Here is a 22229-nt window from a genome sequence, read left to right as displayed (position 1 = left end):
GCCTACTCTCAGTACACATCCCCATGAAGTGACAGTGCCTATGCTAGGCTGTCTCTACAAACACGGGTGCAGAGACTCTCCAATGATACCCCACTGTCCACCAGACAGTCAAAGGTTTGATATTTAGCCTGCAGAGTAAAGGTCGTGGGTGTTCTTTACACTGTTCCCATACAATCCCTCAATCAGCAAACTTGCCTTCCTTTCTGGGTCTTCACCTTTGCCCATGCCCCCTGTCTCTTGAACCCATCTTTCAAACCTGTTAGGGGTAACCCATCCCACAAACCCTCAAGCAACTACTGGATTTTTAAAGCTCCCCTTGCTTTGGTACTTCAAGGCATGGTGCAGACACAGAGCACCCCAACACAAGATGACTTTATTTAACCTTTTACATCATGGTCCTTACCTTCAGGGTCTAACAATTTAGTGAGGCCAAGGTGCTGCTCTGCCAGGTTAAATGCATTTTGTAGGTTGTAGTGTGCATTGGATTTCTTCAGTTTATCAAAATCTATCAGGTCAGGCCTATACAGAATGACAGTGGGACACCAAAAAATTATGCTTTGAAAATAATTCAAGTGTCTAATGAGACATGACAATTGCTCCAGAAATGTTAAAATCAACACTTAGTGGAGTAAAATTATAGTATCATCACCCAGCAGTGATGCAATCACCTTTAAAGTTTATCAGGCAAATGAGGGATGATGAAGTGAACCTGCACATTCTTTCCATATGAACGCAGAGATTTCCACCCTGGCACATTACCCAAGTCACACATCCAGATCTGCCCTAGGAAAACACGGCAACAGACTTACCGGTGTTTGTGTATCAGTGCATTGAAGGCCATACCATCCCTCCAGCTCGTGGTGAAGTTGTGAATGTTGACATTTGGGTACCTGCCAAAGACAGAGCACAAGACAAAGCAACAGAATTACCAAATACAGGTTTATGCTTCTGCTAAATGTTTAAAAAACAAAACAAAACCAAAAAAAAAAAACAAACCCTGTGTTCACAGTAAACTCAAGGTCATATATCAGCAAGAACAATTTAAGTCTAAGCATATGTCCCCTTAAAATCAGTTTGCTATGAAATAAAAGTAAGTTGTGTGTCTCTACATCTGTTTGTTAATTCAATTCCATGAAAGATGTGAACTACGCTCTAAATCTAAAACATTATTTTTACTCAAGTGACCGTTATCTTGGTGTTCATAGCCTTTTGCTTCCCGTGGCTTTGTAGTCCACTTGCCAGGGCTTCAGGACCCATTTCTCTGGGATCTGAATTCCTATACCACTGGTACAAAGCTGGCTAGGACTGCATGGTCATGTGATAATCAGCTCTCTTGAACTGGTGTTTTCTGAAATAAGAGCTTCCCTAGAAGACCTTTCTGTTTGAAGCTAGCCTCTAATGAACTGGCTGCTTTACACCATATTAATCACTGGTAGCCTTGTATCTGTGGTTGCACAAAGGGTCACCCTTGCTTTCATCTGCTTAGTAGTTATAACAACGGATCTCTACCTGTTGGGGGTCACATGTCAGACATCCCGCATACCAGATATTTACATTATAATCTACCACAGTAGCAAAATTGCAGTTATGAAGGAGCAATGAAAATAATTGTATGGCTGGAGGTCACGGCAACATGAGGAACTGCATTAAGGGGTCACGCAGTAGAAAGGTGAGAACCTGCGCTAAATATAAACATTTTATAGGTCTCATGTTCAACAGTCATTGCTCACATGTACGGGTAATGGAGAGGTTTTCCTTTTAAAAATTTTACATTCATCTAGCTACGTGATTGTTTCTTTTCGGGGGAAGAGGGACGGAGGATACTTGTGTGAATGAGTTCTCTCCTCCCATCATGTAGGTCCCCTAGGATCTAACTCAGGTCATCGAGCTTGACAGCAAGTACCTTTACGGTACTTTATTCCCTTAAGCCATCTCACCAACCCCATAGTAGGGCAGTTTTGAGAATAACCCACTAATTAATCTGATAAAGAACTGGTTCTCATTAAGAACCAAGAACTCTAAAATAATTTTATCAACGCTTTACAGGATTTTTTTGTATGTGTGTGAGTTTCTATGCACCACGGACATGAAGGGGACCACAGAAACCCGAAGGAGCTGGAGTTCCAGCAGTTTTGAGCCACCTGCTGTGTGTGCTGGAAACAGAACCTAGGTCTTCTGATAAAGCAATGAGTGCTTTTACCTGCTGAGGCATTTTTCTAGACCCACTTTACCGGTTTAATATTAGCTAAAATTCACAAAATGTCAACAAGCAACAAAAAGCCGCAGTGCTATGAGAAAGCACCTCCAGGCTGGGTGTAAGGAAACCAGGGCAGGCTTCACGGTAACTGCTTCTAACTAAAGGGAAAAAGTATATGGGAGTGCTTCTTAGAAATGCTCCCCCAATTTTATAATTTAAGATGTAATGATCTCTGAAAGCAACTGATTAAGGAAATGGCAGGCTCCAAATATAAACTGGAACTCCTTCCACCCTGACAGCCAGCTGACATGTCAACATACCAACTGTTTACGTGTTCACAGGCTTCTCAATGGGAGCCATGAAGGAGACACTTGTCAGCACCTTCAAGTGATGCCCACAGGGGAACTTGATCCCGGGAGATGCCCGGCACCCTTGGCGCTCACACTCACCCAGCTGTCTTCATCTGGCACCACAGCAGCAGAGCATCCTTGGCAGACTTTTTCTCTTTGTTATCTTCAGTCTCCACACTGATATCCTGGATCTAAGGAGAGATTACACAAACGCCCAAGTCATTGTCCCGATGGCCACTGAGATCAAAGTCTTACCCTGCAGACTATTAGCTTTAAATGTAAGTAAACTGTCAGGGTCACCCCAAACTCCTCCAGAACTAGGTTTCCTAGTCTATACACAAAGCCAGAGGGATGAGTGGTTGGTCACCTGAATGCCTCCCTAGCATCTAGTAAGATCATATATGCCCCTCTATGCCCCTAGGGACTCATCTTTCTAGCTGCAAGCTAGCTTGGTGGCTTCTCATAGAAAGCAGGAGGCACTACATGCATAGTCCTGAAAACTGCCCTAAACTCTAAGACAGAACCTGCTTACATGCTACGTATGCTTCCACATGCTCTAGGTCACAAACAAGCTCAGCATCAGACACGAAGCCTGGTCTAATGGCATCAAGGTCAATCTGAACAAGTTCTACCGGGTCTGCTCAGAGTTTCAGTTCTTGGATTAAGAGGTACCTATCAGTTATATGATTTTAGATAAATGCTCCAACTATCTTCTGTGCCCCCCCCAACTGAATTTGGGAAAGCGGTGGCAATACAAGTAATGATTCAATAAAATAAAGCTAGTGAGAGAAACTGCACAGTGCCAGCTACCCACACTGCCGGCCATGCAGTAGTGCCAGCAGCCCGGCGTCTCCCCTCGGGAGGAGGAAGCTTGTTTTAGCAGGCTGAAGTACAGAAAGTGCACACTGACAGTCACTGTTCAATCAGCTCAGTTCACTCTGAGAATTTGAAAATGGCTATGAATAACAGCTCCTGACATGGGCACTCGCCCACTGTCATGGGGCCACAATCAAACTGCCCTTCCACGTTCCCAACACCACATGCCAAAGCAACAGATGGCATCTTCAACAGTAATTCGCTTACCCTACTTAGTTAGAATCTCTGGAACTGGGCCCTGGGAATCTGAATTACTGAGATGCTTTCTCAACAGTGGCAGTGAAGGCAGATGACAAGTCCCCTCTGTACCTTTCCCTCCCACACAGAGACACCCAGAACCCTGTGAAACCAAAGCCTAATCTCAGAATGGCAACAGAGAAGGAAAAAGCATTGATCACAGGATGGTCTCAGAGTTTGAACAAGAAAACTAAGACAGATAAAATTTTGATTTTTTTTCCTTACTCAGAAGCATCAATAGGTCTTTATCAAAGGGTGAAAACAGGAAAGAGAAGCACAAGGACACAGTCCTGCAGGAGACAGGACTGCTGGAGGATGTTTATAGAGTAACCTGACGCGAGGGTAAGAAGTTTTAAGAGCCTGAACACAAAACACGTGCCTGGAGACTGAGCCAGGCCTAAACAGAGGCTTCTCCCTAACACTGCAGGCCTGTGCTCACCCAAGGCAGCCTGAACTGAACTTCACAACCAAGGTCAGGGGAGTGGCATGAAATGACCTTGAGAGTGCCTACACCCAGAGCCTCCATGCTTGGAGGCGCACCACATTAATCATAACCCATTTAAACACACGGGCCTTTGGCTCTTCCTCCTGCTCCTTCATACCCAAAGGAAGGCAAGAAGGTGAAAGCAGAGCCCCTAGACCACACGGTCGGTCACAATTCAGTGACGTCCAGGCCAGCACCTGTCACTTAGCTTGACCTTTGCAACTGAAAGCCAAATGGCAGAGGTTCAATGTTCAGAGGTACCATGGGTGCCCTCGGAACCCCATGTCACTGAGGCCTGTCTGATAGGAAAGTCAAGATTGTCAGGAGCCGTGAAATGCAGAACATGGCAGCTGACAATCCTCCAGGGTGGCAACAGCCCAGTCTCTCTAGGGGGCCCTGTTCATAGGAAGCTCGTGCGTGGAAAGCCGCAGCCTCCTGAGCAAAGCTCCTTACCTGGAAGCGCAGGATGATGGTCCAGATGAGGCCGAGGGTCAGCCGGTGGTTCCCATCCACAATGTCATGGGAACCCATGTTCTCAAGATGGACTCTCTGCTCCTTCAGGAACTGAAGAGCCTTGTCTACATTCTCCAGACAGTGGATGCGCATCCGTCCCTTCGTGGGTTTAGGCTAGAACCAGAGAACAGAGGTGGAGAAAGTTCATCCAGCGGGCAGAGACGACTCCTGAGGATTACCCTGAATCATACCTGCTTAGCACCCAAACCCAAACTGAAATTTGTATGCACTCATTTGGTCCGATTTCACCGAGTCTCGGCTACCGCTGCCATCCACAAAGATATTGGTGAGGATCATTTGAGTGTATTACATGTAACAACAGGTTGCTGCTGCTAGGCTGAGCCATTTCCTAAGACTGGCTTCAGATGAAAATGGGACATATCCTCAGATCAGAATTTTGGAGAGCTAGTTTTATGAGGACAGAAAGAAGGAGAGAGGGGAAGGGCAGACGGACAGGGACCAGGCATCTAAATACCTTAAATGTCTGTTCATTTTACAATTATATCAAAATGGAAGTCATTGGAAGGGAAACATTTTAAACATTCCTGCCATATTTACTATAAACATCTACTGTATCTTATTCTCACATATACACAATGTTACTTGGGGACCTTGAGAGATGACTTAGCCGTTAAGAACACTGGCTGTTCTTATAGAGAACTCAGGTTTAATTCCCAGCATCCGAATCCAGTCACAATGATCTACGACTCCAGTTCCAAGGGATCTGATATCCATTTCTAGACTCTGTAGGCACTGTACAAATGTGGTGTACAGACAATGTATGGAGAAGAAACATCCATACACATAAAATAAAAATATATAAGCAGAATTTAAAATAAAAAATTTTTGAAGTTACAGGGACATTTACTTGATCTACTACCCTCACACTTTTCAAACATTCCCTTATTTCATGCTCACCCATCTTTAGTGAATGACTAACCCCTCTTTTACAACAAAACAACACAGAAAGGCATGGCAAAGTTAAATACTACTAGTAGTACAATACAGGAGAGAGAGAATCCGTACTAAGCTTACAAGGCCTGGTGGCACATGACTAAACTCCCAGCTGCTCTAAAATTGAGGCCAAAAGATCCCAAGTTCAAGGCCAGCATACGCAACTTACTGTTACGTTAAGGTAACGGTAACACAACAGGCTGAGAATTCAGCTCAGCGATGCAGCACATGCTTAACACGCAAGGCCTCAGGTCCTCAGGTCCGACAGCCACCACAACAAAGGACGCCAGTTCTCTTGTGCTTTACGCATTTCAGAGAGGCTTTCAAGTATTTAAGGTGTGATATGATACTGAGACAAATAAATTATTCTCAAGAGGTAACAATGATTTCATCTAACTACATGGATTCCAATATGGAAAATGTCTTAGCTGCCATTTCTAGAGCACTGCTATGTCTACCACTCTGTGTGGTGGTCTACGGCTAAGCACATTCAATTCTCACAACAGCCATGACTGAGAGCAATGACTATTCTTATCCTTTTATTGCTGAGGTGGCAGTCTACTCAGCTAACTGGTATGTAATCAGCCAGGCCCCCAAGCTCATTATCTCTGTGTTACACAAGAACACAGACTACAAACAAGACGGATATACATCTCCATCTGAATGAAAAGTTCTCATCTGGGAAATAATCTAAGAACTATTTATATATGTATGCTTCACATTCTCAAGGAGTAGGAAAGTAATGACAAAAACTGAACACAAAGGAATAGGGTAGGGTGCATCTCTCAAAGCTGCCCCTCGGGAGTGGCTGGTTCGCCAAGGACAGGAGCACACCACCTCGCCTTCATTGATTATCAGATTTCCAGGGAGGCATGGGGCCATTCCCATGGCAACACACACATTCCTGTCCTGTATGATCACTGATGGGACATGTCACCTAACAGTCAGGAAAAGTAGGGGGGACATCAGGCCCATGGGGCTCAGATCCAAGGAGCCTCTTGGAGGCAGGCAGGCAATTCCTCTAAGGAAAATGCAAGTTTTCACTGACTCTCCCTAAATCAATTTCACAACGTCCCTTCATAGCTCTCATTCTGTTTATTCATTTTCCTGGTCCTCCTCCCATGACACTCCTTCTTGTCCCAAATCTTACCAACGATTATCATCCCTACCCCAGACCCATCTTCTATCGGACTCCAAAGGAGAAAGAATCAGTGTCGCCATGGGCTAATTCTCCTTCTTCTTCACTTGGACTCAAGGCCTTCTGTGAGCAGAGAACGGGCGGGTATTCACCTCCCAGGCCCCTAACTCTGCCAACTGCCCATGCAGCTTACTTATTTTTCTGTGTGGAGACTGAACCCAGGACCTTAAACATGGTGGACAAGTGCTCTTTGTAGTACACGGGGATTTACAGAGCACAGCATGCACACAATGGCAGGGTTTACTGTCCAGAGTGTAGAGGTGGAAAGAACAATCTGGAGCTAGTATGTTTTCATTTTTAAACGGAAGCTCCCTGGCACGGTGCTCAGGGAAGAAAGGAGGCTTAAGCCATCTACCCCACCTCAGTAATTCCCTCCTCTCCTCTTTCTCCATGGAGACCCAAATGAATCTTGAAGCTACTTAGGGAGCAGAACGAAGATGCTGGACAGATCCAGCCCTAAGAAATACCTTAGTCTGCATTACCACACACACCTGCTAGGGCTGGATGGTCTCGCTTATTTCCAGAGTTATAATGTCTTCAAAGACATCTATCTACCTCTGTGGTCACCGAAGTCACTTCCAGCTACAGAACACAAGCTAGGTACTTCAGAGTAAAGGGCTTATTGTCAAGCATGGTGAACTTTAAGTGCCTGATGATCTGGTTAAGGGAAGAGGAAGCCAGAATAGATACTAAATGACCTCAGGAAAACTGCGCAACCAACACATGCACTAATCACAGATACGCCCCACCTCCCATGGAGCAGAGCGTGACAGTGCAGACCTGTAGCTGTGGCTGGAGAGTGGAGTATCTGAGGCCGACCTGGGTGTAGTCGCGTGAGGCCCAGTCTCTACAGAGAAGAACGTATCTACTGACTACACAGATATAAAGTCAAACTCTGTCTTCATCAAATTCTTCCCTACCTACCAAACACTGAGCTGACTCAGAAGAAAACAAGGGACCTACCCCCACTAGCCTGTAAGAATGCATGGCAATAGTTTATGAACTCTCAAAAGCTACACACTCTCCAGGGCTAGCCTTCTAGGAGCCACGTTTAATTCTCAACACCTAAGCTCACAGCCATCTGTAACTCCAGTTCTGATGCCGTCTTCTGGCCTCCACAGGCACCACAGAGGCATGACACACAGATTTACATGCAGTCAAACACCCATACACGTAAATAAAGCTCTGTGTGTGTGTGCCTGTGTGTGTGTGTGTGCATGTGCTTGGTTTCTCTGTATAGCTTTGGAGGCTGTCCTGGCACTTGCTCTGTAGACCAGGCTGGCCTCGAACTCACAGAGATCCACCTGCCTCTGCCTCCTGAGTGCTGGGATTAAAGGCATGAGCAACCACTGCCCAGCCATAAATGTATATTTTGAAGAAATTTGAAATAAACAGAACACTAGCCCAACTACAGAGTCAGACCCCCTAAGACCTTCATTCTCAGTGTGAGCTTTAGAGGATGCTTTCTTTCTGGCTAAATCTGACTTCATGTGGGATTTCCCTCTAGATGTTGTGAATACCATTGGTTAATAAAAAAACTATCTTGGCCTATAATAGGGCAAAAGAGTAGAGCTAGGCAGGGAAAACTAAACTGAATTTTGGGAGAAGGAAGGCGGAGTTTAGAGACGTCATGTAGCCGCCACCAGGAACAGACATGCTTGGAACCTTGCAGGTAAGCCACAGTCACGTGGCAAGACACAGGTTAATAGAAATGGGTTAAATTAAGATGTAAGAGTTAGCCACTAAGAAGCTAGAGCTAATAGGCCAAGCAGTGATTTAATTAATACAATTTCTGTGTGGTTATTTGGGGAGGCTGGGTGGCCAGGAAATGAACAAGCGTCATCCTACAACACTGGCTAGTTAATCTGAACCAGTCCTCCTGGGTATAGCTGAGCCTCGATTTCCTACTAAGGTTCTGGGACACTTCATCTACAGGGCTCCTTTCTTTCTCTCTTCGTAATTCCAGGGTTTGCCACGATTCTTTTGATACTTTAGTGTATGGTTCCTCTCACTAGTATTTGACTTCCCACATTTACACAAGTAGGTCCCAAATTAGTGGGAGTATGAGTTCTTTCATGGCAGACTGTTCAGATCAAAGTAAAATCTCCCATTTACAAACAACACCTAGAAAAAGAGCCCGGTTCTGTGATTGCTCCACAAAACATGGCAGCATTACCATTTAGCAGAGGCCTTGGAAGAGAAGAAAGGAAAAACAACCCAAAAGTTCATTCTAAACGGCTCAATGAGGGATTTAAGGCATAACAAATCTCATGTCATGGTAAATCTTACCTTCTCCACTTACTTAGCTCAAGCTATTCTGGAATTAATGGTTGTAAAGCCAACAGAACAAACCAAACCAAACCCCGAAACTTTTTTTGGTTGGTTCTTCTTCTGAGAGACTAATTAATGGAGTAAGACAACAAAGGCAAAGTCAGTAAACAAAGCTTATGATACCTGTGATTGAAAGCAGTGACAGGGGAAGCCCAGCTCCCTGGAGGAACCCTTGCTCTCAGTCAGAGGGGAGCCAAGCCTGGCTATCTTCCCTACAATTCTCCTTTTCAAAGAGGCCTGGGAGGGCCGAAATCACAGGCAGGCTCTGAACCTCGGGCATAGCCTCACGGTACTGTGCTGATCCTAAGGGGCAGAGCTACACACTCACCTCAATCTCACCTGGCCTGAGATCAAGTCCGATGACCAGAGTGGCAGGCATAGGTTCAGTGCACACTCTGTCCTGCCAAGATGATGCTAGGGTAAACGGCAGTCTATATTTTAACAATTTTGAAACAAGACCTCCATGAAATGCTATAGTCTGCTGTGATTTCAGAATAAGACACCAGAAAGGGATGGTTTTATTTCTATTTTTCACTAACCAATTCCCAATCAGCAACAGCAATAGTCTTATTGCTCCATGGCCAGACATACCTGAAATGGGAAAGACAATGGGGAGAGCGCTTTTGAATATCTACCTTGTTGGGCCAAGCCTCTTCCCAGGAAGATCAGAATCAAGCAAGGTGGATGGCTACCTGAAACCTCTAAAATGTATCTAGTTCATTTTATTAGGTTAAATCCAGATACTGTTCTGGAGCATTAACTAACACTTTTTTTCAGGTTCACTCAGTAAAAACACATGCATACCAAAAACTCCCCTCTGTCAAAGAATCCAAAACTTCATTAATAAAGTAAGCTTGTATATTCTAGTCACCTAAACATTTAACTACTATCCCCTGCTTGGCTGGTGGTAGGGATAAAGACTAAAGACTTAGTAACTGAGGAAGGCTGCAGACGGGGTGTGAAGGCCTGTTACCCCAGGTTTTAGACTGAAGGTGCAGGAAACCAGCATAGACTGAACTGGATGACCACACAGCGAGCACAGGGGACTCACACCAGAAGAGCCAACCATTTAATGAGCTTTGTGCAGGAATCCTTTGGGGCACAGTGAATTCTAACAGCCTCAGGAGCCAAGGACAGAATGTGATTTTGGTCTCTTCCAGAAAGTTCCATACACACCAACTAGAAACCATGACCAAATAAATAGGAGCTTCTTTACCTCACTCTATATGGCCATTTTACTTTTGGAAGATGAACAATTCTATAATCAAAGATGGCTGTTAGGAAACAAAATCTCTGGCATTGACTATGTGGGAAGTTGGAGGTGATGGGCATCTTTCATTCTTTACCCCTATTCTCCTAGGATTCTGAGTCACTGAGAAAAGGTGTGTGTGTGTGTTTGTGTGTGTGTGCGCGCACATGCATGTGGGCATGTTGCTAACAGACATGGATATAGTGGTACAGACTGTAATCTCTGCTCTTGGGAACTTGAGGCAAGAAGACTGCTATGACCTCAAAGCCAGACAGGGCTATAATAGAAGACCCCATCTCACCAAAACTAAAAGAAAAAAAAAAGGCAAAAACTTACTGCTGACAGGAAATGGCAAAGTAGGATTTATTCATCTACAGAAAATATGCTTTGCTAGTTGCTGATTTGTTTTCCCTGCTTAGATGGGGCTCAGTGGGGCCCCGTCATGTATTACACAGACGTGGCCATCACAGCCAGTCTTCTTGAGCTGTGGGTAGACAAAGGTAAACATTTTATTTCACACAGCATCAAAGACTGGACTGTGATAGAACAAAATTAAATGTTCAAACCAATCCTTATCTGTGTGACCTTTTATTTTGTCAAAGCTACCATCAAGGCAAAAAAAAAAAATTATAGTGGTATATTATTTGTATTTTAATAAATAAATCTTGCCTGAAGTCCGGGGCAAAGCTAAGCCAGTAGAGGTCAGGCAGTGGTAGCTCACATCTTTCATCCCAGCATTTGGGAGACAGAGGCAGATGGATCTCTGTGAGTTCAAGGCCACCCTGAGCGACACAAGATCAATGCAGAAACACATCCAGGTGGTGTCAGCCTGCACCTTTAATCCCAGTATTAAGGAGTCATACGCCCTTAATCCCAGCACTAGAAGGAACATAAAATGCGAGGAGAGAGAGGCTTAGTCTGTGGTCACTCAGCCTTGGTAGCGTTAAGACTTCTCTGGTGGTTTAGTTGCTTTGCTTTTCTGACGTTCAGGTTGAACCCCAATATCTGACTCTGGGTTTTATTATTCATGCTACAAAAAATAAACAAATTTACAGGGTTAAAAGAAGAGGGAGGGAAAGGTCTGACAGATAGGAAAAAGAAAAGTCTGGTTATAAGTTTTATAATTCTGTAAGATACATATCATAGTAATTCTCACCTAGGCTATAAAACAAGTCTCACTGCAAGAAACCAATAAATGACTGTTCTGTTTGCCTCCCAACATTGGACCACTGCCCCACAAAAATACCACCTTCTTGCAGCATCTCAACAGGGGCTTATTATCTAGTTTGACCTAAAATAATTCTCAGAGAAAAATGAGACAGCAACACCTGCCCACCTGGGAATGAAGAGCATGGACAGACACAACAAAGACGAGAAGAGGCTTGACCACCTCCTGAAAGCCAGACTCTGTGCTAGTACTGAGGGTCAGAGAAAGAAAGTACCATCTTCATTTCTACTAAGGTTTAGCGATGCGATTCTGTTCACGGACTCCTAAAAGAGGACTATAAACCCTAGTCTCTCACCCACAGTCAGAGGCATGGATTGATCTGCCAAAGATCCGCTGTGGCTGTCCAGTTACAGGATGGAGACCAAGTTAAATACAAGGCTTTTCTGGCAGCCATGCCAACCACTGGCACCACATTTTCCCGGTGATGTCAGTACAGATGTGGGGCTCCCTCCCTGGGCATCGGCTTGGCTCAGACACCCCACCTCCTATGGAACTACGCCTGCTCTGGTGGAAAACAGAGCACACACTTTCAAGCCAAGGCGGGACAAAACCTGCTGGGCCAGTACAGCGATGGCTTAAGCTTCTCTGCCTTAAGGCACACACACAAAAGTCACTTCCCTGGAGACACAGCTTTCACTGCAGACTAACAATTTCACTGCCCAGAAGAGAGGGGTGAATTTATCCGATGACACAATATCAGCATGTACCATTACCCCCCCAAACAAAAGGAAAACTGCCAGAGGCCACTGGAATTCAATTCTTAACACCTTGAGATGGCAGCTCAGACTTTCCAAAGAATCATCAGTAAGATATACATTCAGAACTCCTTCCGTGATTTCATGTAAGCGGCAGACTCATCTCAGAGCCAGCATGCAAGCCTGGCCCTTCCGATGCTAGCGTTCTGCTTTAACAGGGCCATCAGCCAGGATCTTCCCTACAAAGGAGGCAGGCATCTCAAAAACAAGGCTACATTATTAGAGTTCACTAATATCACCCAGAATCAACATGTTTACCTCACTTATCAAGATTCTCCTCCAGAAAATAGTCCTAATTGCAGAATTTGCCAGGAGACAAGCCCACCCTTGTTTCTTCAAAGCTGTTTTCCCTCCTAGGGTGCTTACCAGCCTCTCTCCGGAGAGGACCTCCAGCAGCTTGATGAGCATCCGTCCATCTCGGAGGTCGGTGTACAGGTCTGTGATTCGGCAGGACACTCGGGCAAGGTGGGAGTTGACCCATTTGGTGAAGGTCTTCTTCTGTACGGCTTCACGCTCATCTGCAAGCAGAGGAGAACTCACTTTACCACCAACCCAGCAGGGCAATAGCAGGCGTAAGCCACACAACTCAACTCTCCACACAGCAAGAAGGGATCAGCAAAACCTAGCTCAAACGAAACTTCCACTCAGCTCTTCCTTCTGGAATGCTGGGATTTGGACAACCCTTGCACAAGTCAACTCCCAGGCTGGCAGCCAGAGGAATACAGCAACGATAGGACGGGCTCAATCAATTCGACTACAGAGCTCTGGTGACATTATTCATCTACGATTCCCCCAAAGGGCGAGGGTCACACATGAAAGGGCACGGGGCACAGAAACTTGGGATAGCAGGAAACCGCTTCGTTGGCACAAAAGCTGAAGTAACATCTGACAAGGGAAGTTCACTCATGTGAACAAGAGAAAACAGGTAACAGGGTTAAGTGTAAAGATATCCATCAACAGGAAGGGACACTCAGGGCCCAGGGTTTCAACAATAGCCTGAGACTGCCCTCAGTGTCCCCTACAAATTAAGCATACAATGATCATCTCCAAACCTTTACCACTCACTGAAAAGGACCCTGCTGGGATACAATTCAGAGTACAGTCACCACAATTTCAGATTATCTGGGAAACAGTATTAAGTTGTTTAAGCCTCAGTGATTCAGGTTCTGTTCAACTCAAATCTAAAACTAAATCAAAACTCTAAACACTGACACGGAGAACTGGCCCTCTGAGTCACCCACAAATAGGATTCTGTTTCTGCAGGATCCTCTAATAAGGTTGCTAAAGGTTTGCAAAAGGCATCCAGAGTATACCCTGGAGCCCCCCCAGCCCCCAATTTCCTGACTGTGGATACAGAACTAAACGACTGCCATTTATATACCTATCTCTGGTTCCACCGGAGCTAAGGCCCTACGCCCAGTGCAAACGCTCCACAAAGGCGTTTCCAACAGCTGCTGTATTGGAAAAACCACCGCGTAGCATGTAAAACTCACTGAGCTCCTGGATGGTCAGGGGACAGCAAGCGGTGCCATATTCGGAAGGCTGTGCTGAAGCCTACGCCTGTCTACCATAGTAAGGCAATGAGGAAGAGACAATGCTGGACAAACTTCGACTGCTGTACCCCAAGACAGGCACCTGCCAAGACACCCGGGCCTCCTGCTGCAGTTAGCAGATCCATGAGGTCCTGCCTTTCCCTAAGGAACAGCCCATCTACTCAGAAAGAGGGTCCTTCTTCAGGGACAAGGACTAACCAGAAACAAAGGACCAGAAACGATGGGACTCGGGAAGTAAGAAAAGATGGAAGGGCAGACTGCAGTCTGCAAAAGGAGCCATGCTAGTAACAGCCCGACAGGTCAAGACCACATACATTATTAATCTCACAATCATCATGATGGATGGTAACTTTACCACCACAGTGGTGGGTGGGGTGGTTTTGTTGTTGTTGATGGTTAAGGTTTGGCTGTTTTGAAAGAAGCCGGTGAATCTCTGTGAGTTCGTCAGACTGATCTACAAAGTGAGTCCCAGGAAAATCAAGGCCATACAGAGAAACCCCCGTCTTGAAAAAACAAAATAAATACAAATAATAAATAAATAAAATTATAGTTTCTTGTGTATACTACAAGAAGCTGGAAAATGTCTTTAACAGGGTCCCTGATGGATATGAATTTGAAATGAATGAAATTTATGCCCTGGCAATGTTGAAGCATGCATGGACAGCCCATACAAAGTGGTTTTATTGATTTTGTTCATATTTGGTTTCATGGTCTAAGTTGATGAGGACGACTGACCAGGTCTCTTCCTCAAGACGGCACCAGACTCCATTACAGATGGTTGTGAGCCACCATGTGGTAGCTGGGAACTGAACTCAGGACCTTTGGAAGAACAGGCAATGCTCTTAACCAATGGCTCCCCAGACTATTAATGTTTGGGGCTCAAAGTCACTAACAAACCCAATCTATCAAGTGAATAAGATCAACATGAAAATCTGCTTAGATTAAACTATTTCTTAATAAACAAATACAGTATGTCCCACAGCCTCCCACTGTCCCTTTGGGCGACTCCCACATTAAAGAAACTCTGGTGGCTTCTTTCGGATTCAGAAGTAGGAGTCCTCCCCCAGATTTAGAGCTCAACGCCACCCCCCCCATTCCTCATGAAGAGACAGAGGTCAAGGGTGGGAGCAGAGAGAACTGGGCTCAAACATGCTTCCCAGAGCTGCGGTATGTCACGGAAAATCTAAAAAAGGGGAAGGAAAGAAAAGGAAAAGAAACTGAAAAATAAAAGGAATGAGAAGTTTTGCTGTTCTTCCTGTATGCGTCTTTCCCCCAGTTTCAGACTTAGGAAGAGCACTAGATAAATTCGAGACTCTGAGCTCCAAAGGCTGCCACCACCACACTGACAATGGCATAAGGACTCTGCCCAGGACCGGACAGGAACAACTCCTATGACTGAGGAAGGGCAGAGACACAAAGCCAGGCAGCTCATGTGTCATCCTATGACAGTGTGTGCGGAACAAGCACTTCTGAGGCGGCAAGGAGGGGAGGATCTACCCAGTGGTCCTGCTGAGGATGAGGGAACCGTCCCTGGAGACCTAGTCCTTTGTTCCACCCTTCCTGGGAAGGCAAATGACATCATGCCCGTACTCCCCCACTCCACCCAGAGAGGCTAGGGGAGATAGGCCAGACGCCTGCAGGGGAACAGGAGGCCCTTGGCATAGACAATGGAAGACGAACCAGAGGGTTTCCAAGCACAAGCTGCTGTAGCTGGCCACGTACGCTATAGGAGGAGGCAGAGCCAACTTTCACTCTTATCCACATGAGGAGACTGCAGTGAGGCGGGAAAGGGGTCCCTTTAAGTGCCACACTGACCTGATTAACTACAGTCCCTGGAGGACACAGAGAAATGCCTAAGAGTCATTTTGTTTTATGTGGTGACTGAAGGATAGGTGCAGAGGCCGGGACTACAGAAAATCCTTCAGCCCCACGTGCTGATCATGCCAGCACCGAGAAGCTCCGGTTTAAAGGTTCAATTATAGTTTTTATCAATTATAGCTGAAATTAGAGTGATCAGACTACACGAGCTATAGAGGAACGCCTGAATTTAGGGTTTTGTTCACTCATCTTTCTCTCCGCCTACATCAAAGCCCTTCTGAGTCTAACAGTGCACACACTGACAGGAAGCACTTGCCTTCAGGCACACTCACTGCATGGAGAGCTGCAAAGCAGAAAAGCAGGCGCCCCTCATGTGGGCCAATGATATGGACATGTGGCTTACCCATACCCCACTCTCTGCTTACGTGTGAAGGGCCCTGTACGGCTGTTACCAAACCCAATCACACAAATACATAAGGAGTCACCTAAAGGTTGTTAGCATCAAACAGAATGGAAATGCGCACAGAGGTACCCAGACTATTATAACTGCTCATCAGATTAGTTACTGCTGCACTCTCCAGGAGAGAAGCACTCTGCATTCAAACCATTTAAGGAATTGACCAGGGACGGTGGGATCGTACAATCTAAAGTGAACAATCCTTCAGAAGCAATCTAAACCAATTTCCTTTCTTGAGTGAAATAATCTCTTCTTCAACACTTGGGTTGTTATTTAAAATTTCTAAGCTGAGCCTTTCGGTATAAACACGGGACCTACAAGAGTTCAGGCCCATCCTAGACCACTGTAGGTGAAACCCTGACTCAAAATACAATGTAAAAGTGGTCTGGGGCTGCTCAGGGGTACAGTGCTTGCCTAGCAAGTGCACCATCCATGGTCCAGTTACCAATACCCTCTAAGCTAAAAAGATAAACGAGTACAATCCCGACAGGGTTTGTAAGACCACACATACACATGTGTGGCAGGAGGTTATACGGCAGACAATGTCTCATTTCTAATTGTTCATACAGCTAATGGCAATTACTGAGCATTTATATAGCCCAGTCTAGACTAAGTACCTACAGTTGTCACAACTTTATCATGAGGGAGGAACTGACCCTCCAAGCAGGCTGGTTCCAGAGCCAGGCCTCTCAATGACTGGGCAACAGTATCTCATGTACAGCACTGGGGGAGGTGGAAGGACCACACGTTACCGCTCTAACTCACAGCTTCTGAGTGTGCTTCATTCTTAGGATGATGTTTCCACCCAAACTAGATCTGCCTCTGTTGCCCACCACAGCCTGTTCCACCTTCAAAGCTAGAGAGCAGATTTAGACACTCACGGTATCACCTTCCATGATTGTCTTTTCAACAGCTAGTACATCCAGAAATAGAGATGGGGGAAATTAAATAAAGTGCAGAAAAGAATGAACAGACCCAGGTAGGTAGCCCCTACTGTGAAGATCCAGGCAGGAAGGCTGCAAGCTCTACAGACTCTGGTCAGTAAGAAGTACCAAGCAGACAAGGACAGTCACTCTCACAGGATGGTCACATGTACATCAGCTCTGACCTCGAAGCAGTGAGTGGAATCCTATAGCTGCACTCATTCCAAAAGCAGACTTTCACTGCAGCAAGCCCTGCAACAAGACTCTATAATGCATGGTAAGCCATTTCCCCAAAGCTCCTTGGACCCTTGGAGCAACCGCCAAAGAGGCAGAACCCCAAAGGCTCGGTGCCCAGCCAGTAGCTGTGGGGCTGCTGCTAGAAGGGGAGGGTGGGTCGCACATGTTACTTGTCTTTCCCATTCTTCACTTACATAAGAGGTAACAATGAACTCGGCTCCACCCTCTCTTTTAAGTGCTTCCCCCTTGATACTCTGCTTTGCATTACCCAATAACTTGAAATTTCACTTCACAGCGTATCTTTAAAAAGATGATGAAATATTTAGAACAGAGCAACAGTTTTGGATGACAGTGAAGCCAAAGAGCAGTGGGTAATATTCCCTCCATCACCAGTCCCTATTAGAAGAACCTAGTCTACTTTTTAAAAAGATTTATTTATTTATTTATTTATTTATTTATTTATTTATTTATTTATTTATTTATTTATTATGTATACAGTGTTTTGCCTGCGTGTATCCCTGCATGCCAGAAGAGGGCATCAGATCTCATCATAGATGGTTAATGAGCCATCACGTGGTTCCTAGGAATTAAATTCAGGACTTCTGGAAGAGCAGCCAGTGCTCTTAACCTGAGCCACTTCTCCAGTCCCCATAGTCTGCTCTTCTTTAAAGACTGGACTCAACAGTTCTGGAAAACTGTACCTATTCAGTCTGAAAAATGTGTTAATAGCAATTGCACACTTTCTTAGCATTGGCCGAGTTATAAGATACAACAGCAGCTTTGATGAACATAAGGGTCCTGCTAGAGAAAAGACCAGGCAGCATCTCTCTGCAACATTTCTCTGCAGGGGGTACGGCAACCATATTCACCTGAGAGCTTTGGCTATGGAAAAAATGGGAGTCAGGAAAGGAGGCAAAGTCACTAAATATTTTGGGGGAAAGTAGGGAGAGAAACAGAATGGTTAATATCTGGATTGTACCCCTGTGGTCTCAGCCTCCATCACTGGGGTCACTGGCAGGTACTACTACCATTCCCATCAGATTCTTATCTAATTGTGCTAACATAACAGCTTGCCATAGGCGACGGGAATGACATAATTTTCAACCAAGTTAAATGCAGACTTGGGTTCAAAGTAGTAGAAGGAGTTCTAAGAATGGACGCTAACAAGTAAGAGGGAGTGACAAGGTCTGGAGAATGTATTCCACAGATGGAAATGCAAAGGAAGCTGAACTTTTGTGTCTAATATAAGGTCTCATACACTTAGTAAACTGTAAGTTTAGCTGGGAAAACAAAAGAAAAAGTTAAAAAGTGACAACAGACTATAAAGACACGAAGATCAGACTCTAAAAGCATGACCGTAGCACTGCTACTTGCTCTGAGCCTTTCTCTTCATTCTAATTCATCTTAAGCATCCCTGCTTAGATCACTGGCCCACAGTGCTCTTTCCAAGTCTGCCTACGGCACTGACAGTCCAAATCAGATTCCAGCTTCCCAGAAGCCCAGGAAGCCTTTCTTCGGGCACCAACTGCATTTGAGGGACTTTTCTGGTACACCATCCCGTGTTCCCACCCAGCAGGTCTTGTTCATCATGCTCTGAGCTCACACCCAAGCACCTTCTTTGTACTACCTCTGCTTGTATTGCTGCTTTTGCTACAAAGACATTTTCCTTGTTCTCATTTTTTAAGATCCAAGCCAAGATGAGCTACCAGGAGAAGCCCTGGTGCCAGCAGTCACAATCTCATTATCTGCTACTTTTTCAGCATGTGTTCTATCTCTAGCGGCCTGCAAACCCCTCGAGGACAACAGCTCCGTTGTTCACCTGCTTAGAGTCTTATCCAGACACTTGGCACCACAAACATCACCCACACTTTCAGTGCCCAGAAAGGAGGCTCTTAATAAATCTTCTGCAACTAGTGGTAGTCCCCCTGAAACCAAGGAGGGAAGAACTCCCTAAGCAGAGACATATTCTAAGCAATTAAACATTATCATTGTGAGGGAAAAAAAAGACCTCTCACAATTGAAGTGTTTTTATAATGGTTTTCTAATATCTAAAATGTAAATATAATTGTGCTTTCAAATAGTCTAAAAAAACCAACCTAAGGAGTTTGACAATTTTTGTTTTGTTTTGAAATGCTAACATATGCCTGTAAATCCACAAAATACACAAAGTATATAACAACATTATTTTAACATAGGAAAGCATTAACATGTAGCTGGAGAGATGGCTCCATGATTAAGAGCATTGGCTGCTCTTCCAACAGACCAGGGTTCAAGTCCTAGCATCCATATGGAGGCTCACAACTGTCTTTTAACTCCTCTTTCAGGATATTCCCGACACCCTCTTCTAGCCTTCATGGGCACTTCACACACACGGTACAGACATACATTCAGGCAAAACACCCACATACATAAAATAAAAAAATTCAAAAATTAATATAGGGCTAGCAAAATGGCTAAGCAAATAAAGGCACCTGCTGCTAAGCCTGATATCCTGAGTTCAATCCCTGGGGACCCGTATGGTAAGAGGGAATCGGTTTCTCCAAGTTGTCTTATGACCTCCACACATGTGATTTGGCACCCACGTAGTCACCTATAAGTACATATATGCACATCAAATAGAATATTTAAATGTAATCAATAAAAAAAAAGGGCTGGAGAGAGAGAAGACCCAGCAGTAAAGAAAGCATGTTGCTCTTGCAGAAGAACCAGGGTTTGGCTCCCAGCACCCACATGGCAGCTTAGAACTATCTGTAACTCCAGCTTTAGGGGATCCAACACCCTTTTCTGACCTGATTGGCCACCAGGCATACATATGATACATATACATACATGAAGGCAAAACACTCATGCGCATAAAACAAAAAATAATCAGCAAGATTCAAACAAGGTCAATTGTTGAAGACTAAAAGTTTCAATGATTTGAATTTTCTCCCCCCTTTTAAGGAAGGAGAGAGGTTCTAATGAAATACTAGGACGAGAAGGAGACCCCATTTATGTCTTAGCTTGAAAAAACAAAGAGCACCATGCACAAAGACAGCAGGAAACCAGCAACAAGCAACTGGTCTGAGTGATAGCAACACAGCTGGTCTGAGACAACAAGAGGAAGGAAGCCCATCTCCCAAAGCCTCCCTGGGCCTTCAGAGCGCATTCCTGCCGGCTTATAAATAGAACTTGAATTAGAAAACCTTTCCTAACAGCCTCTTTGATGAACAAAACACACGTAAACATCCCTCACAAATGCACACAAGGACTAGGGTATCTCCTAAGGCCCTAGAATAAATCCCCAGTATAATCACAAATCCAAAGGCACACGTAGCAGATATGTACATCTGCAGAACATAAAGCCAGCGGCGAACTGTGCCGCCCGCACTCCACATCGGACAAACAGCCCTGCCTTCTGAGCAGCACAGCTTGGAGTCTGGCATGGCAGAGTCTCGGCAAGGACACACCCCTGCAGTGAGTTTAGAAAGCAGGCTAAACTCCTATATGCCCCTCCAGTCCTACTTCAAAGTGAACCCCTTGAATACATAATCTACAAGAAGCCATGACTGTAGTGTGAGCTGGGGTTATGGCCACAGCTCCCTTTGGAAATAAGAGGGAAAAGAAATGAAATTACTTCTTTGAAAATGAGATCTAGGAGTCGATGTGAATTAACAAAAGTGTACAGCGCCCACACCAGGAAGAGGTAAAGAGGTCTCCAGTTACAGGCACAGGACTCCATAGCAAACGTTCAGAAAAGTGTTCACGGAAAACAGCACCCTTCAAAACTGCTTTAGGCGCAGGAAGGCACATTGTGAACCTAGTAATCCGTTATTCTCCAACTCCACACAACACAGCAGAGGGGAGCGCCTGGGACGGCTGTCAGGGAGAAATGGGAAGGAGGCCAATGGGGTCCACCCATGTTCCCGTGCACCAGTGTTAGGACCTTCGCTGGCTTTGGCTTAGGGTTTAGTATAATCCGTTAACTACAGGAGGAAACTGAGACACAATGCTTGGGTGACTCAGCACAGACACACCTGAGCTAAAACTCACTTCTCCCGGATCCCCAGAGCCTCAAAGCACTGTCACATCCCACACTGTTGAGGGAAAACAGATACTGGTCGGCTTGCTAAAGCCAGGGGGCACAGGAACACAACTCTCCATCTCCAGTCAGTTTCTTTCTGATTTTTAAAGACCAAATCAGTGGAAGAAAGGGACATGGAAGAAGTATAGGGCTGAGAAACTGGCTCAGCCAACCCCTTTAATCCCCAGCTCCCACATACAAAACCGAGTCTGGCGGCATGTCCTTGTAATCCTAGTGCCAGGCCAGCCGGCCCAGCCTAATTAGTGAGTCCCGGGCACAAATAAAAGATCTTATCTCAAAACAAGATGGATGGTACCAAGCAACGGACACCTGAGGCCGTCCTCTGGGGTCCACATTCACAGTCCATGGGCTGTACGGACGTACATATATAGAAGAAATTATAAATGAAGATCTTAAAGTAGCAAAGACATAGGTGTCAGTAAATTCCAGTTTATGGTCTATTTTATTATAACCTGGGAGGAGCTAGAGCCCCCACCTCCCTAATTGCCCAGGCAAGCCTTGAACTAACTTATCCATCCCCCTGCTGCAGCCTCCTAAGGAGCTGGGATCACAGGTCTGCACACTGGACATATTCAGCTTTGAAGACAATGTTCAAAAAAGAGGGTGATTCGCTACAAAAACACCCTATGTGGACCACAAAAGCCAAGCTTAGTAATCACGTGATCCTTTATAATAGTCTCTCATTTTAGGTTTCGAACACTTTTGTAATAGTACCACAATCAGTCTAAGCATGCCAGGTAGCACTCCACAGCTCTCTGCTAAGCCGGGTGATGCGCCAGTGTAGC

The 22229-nt window shown here is 45.2% G+C and overlaps 1 protein-coding gene across 4 annotated transcripts in view; it reads right to left on the bottom strand.

Annotated features, from left to right (window-relative positions):
* The window catches only part of Sptbn1 (spectrin beta, non-erythrocytic 1), a 168146-nt gene that overhangs the window by 47491 nt on the left and 98426 nt on the right, over positions 1-22229 (bottom strand). For all 4 annotated transcript variants that reach the window (XM_075942514.1, XM_075942515.1, XM_075942516.1 and 1 more), the window contains 5 exons: positions 12739-12890; positions 4598-4771; positions 2647-2738; positions 810-890; positions 404-519 (listed from right to left, as the gene is read on the bottom strand). In XM_075942514.1, coding sequence (XP_075798629.1) covers positions 404-519; positions 810-890; positions 2647-2738; positions 4598-4771; positions 12739-12890 — 615 coding nt within the window. The remainder of the gene's footprint in view (positions 1-403; positions 520-809; positions 891-2646; positions 2739-4597; positions 4772-12738; positions 12891-22229) is intronic.

Source organism: Microtus pennsylvanicus, chromosome 12 (genome assembly GCF_037038515.1).
Source record: "Microtus pennsylvanicus isolate mMicPen1 chromosome 12, mMicPen1.hap1, whole genome shotgun sequence".
NCBI lineage: Eukaryota > Metazoa > Chordata > Mammalia > Rodentia > Cricetidae > Microtus > Microtus pennsylvanicus.
The sequence above is the reverse complement of the archived record's forward strand: the minus strand, read 5'-3'. Positions and strand labels throughout refer to the sequence as shown.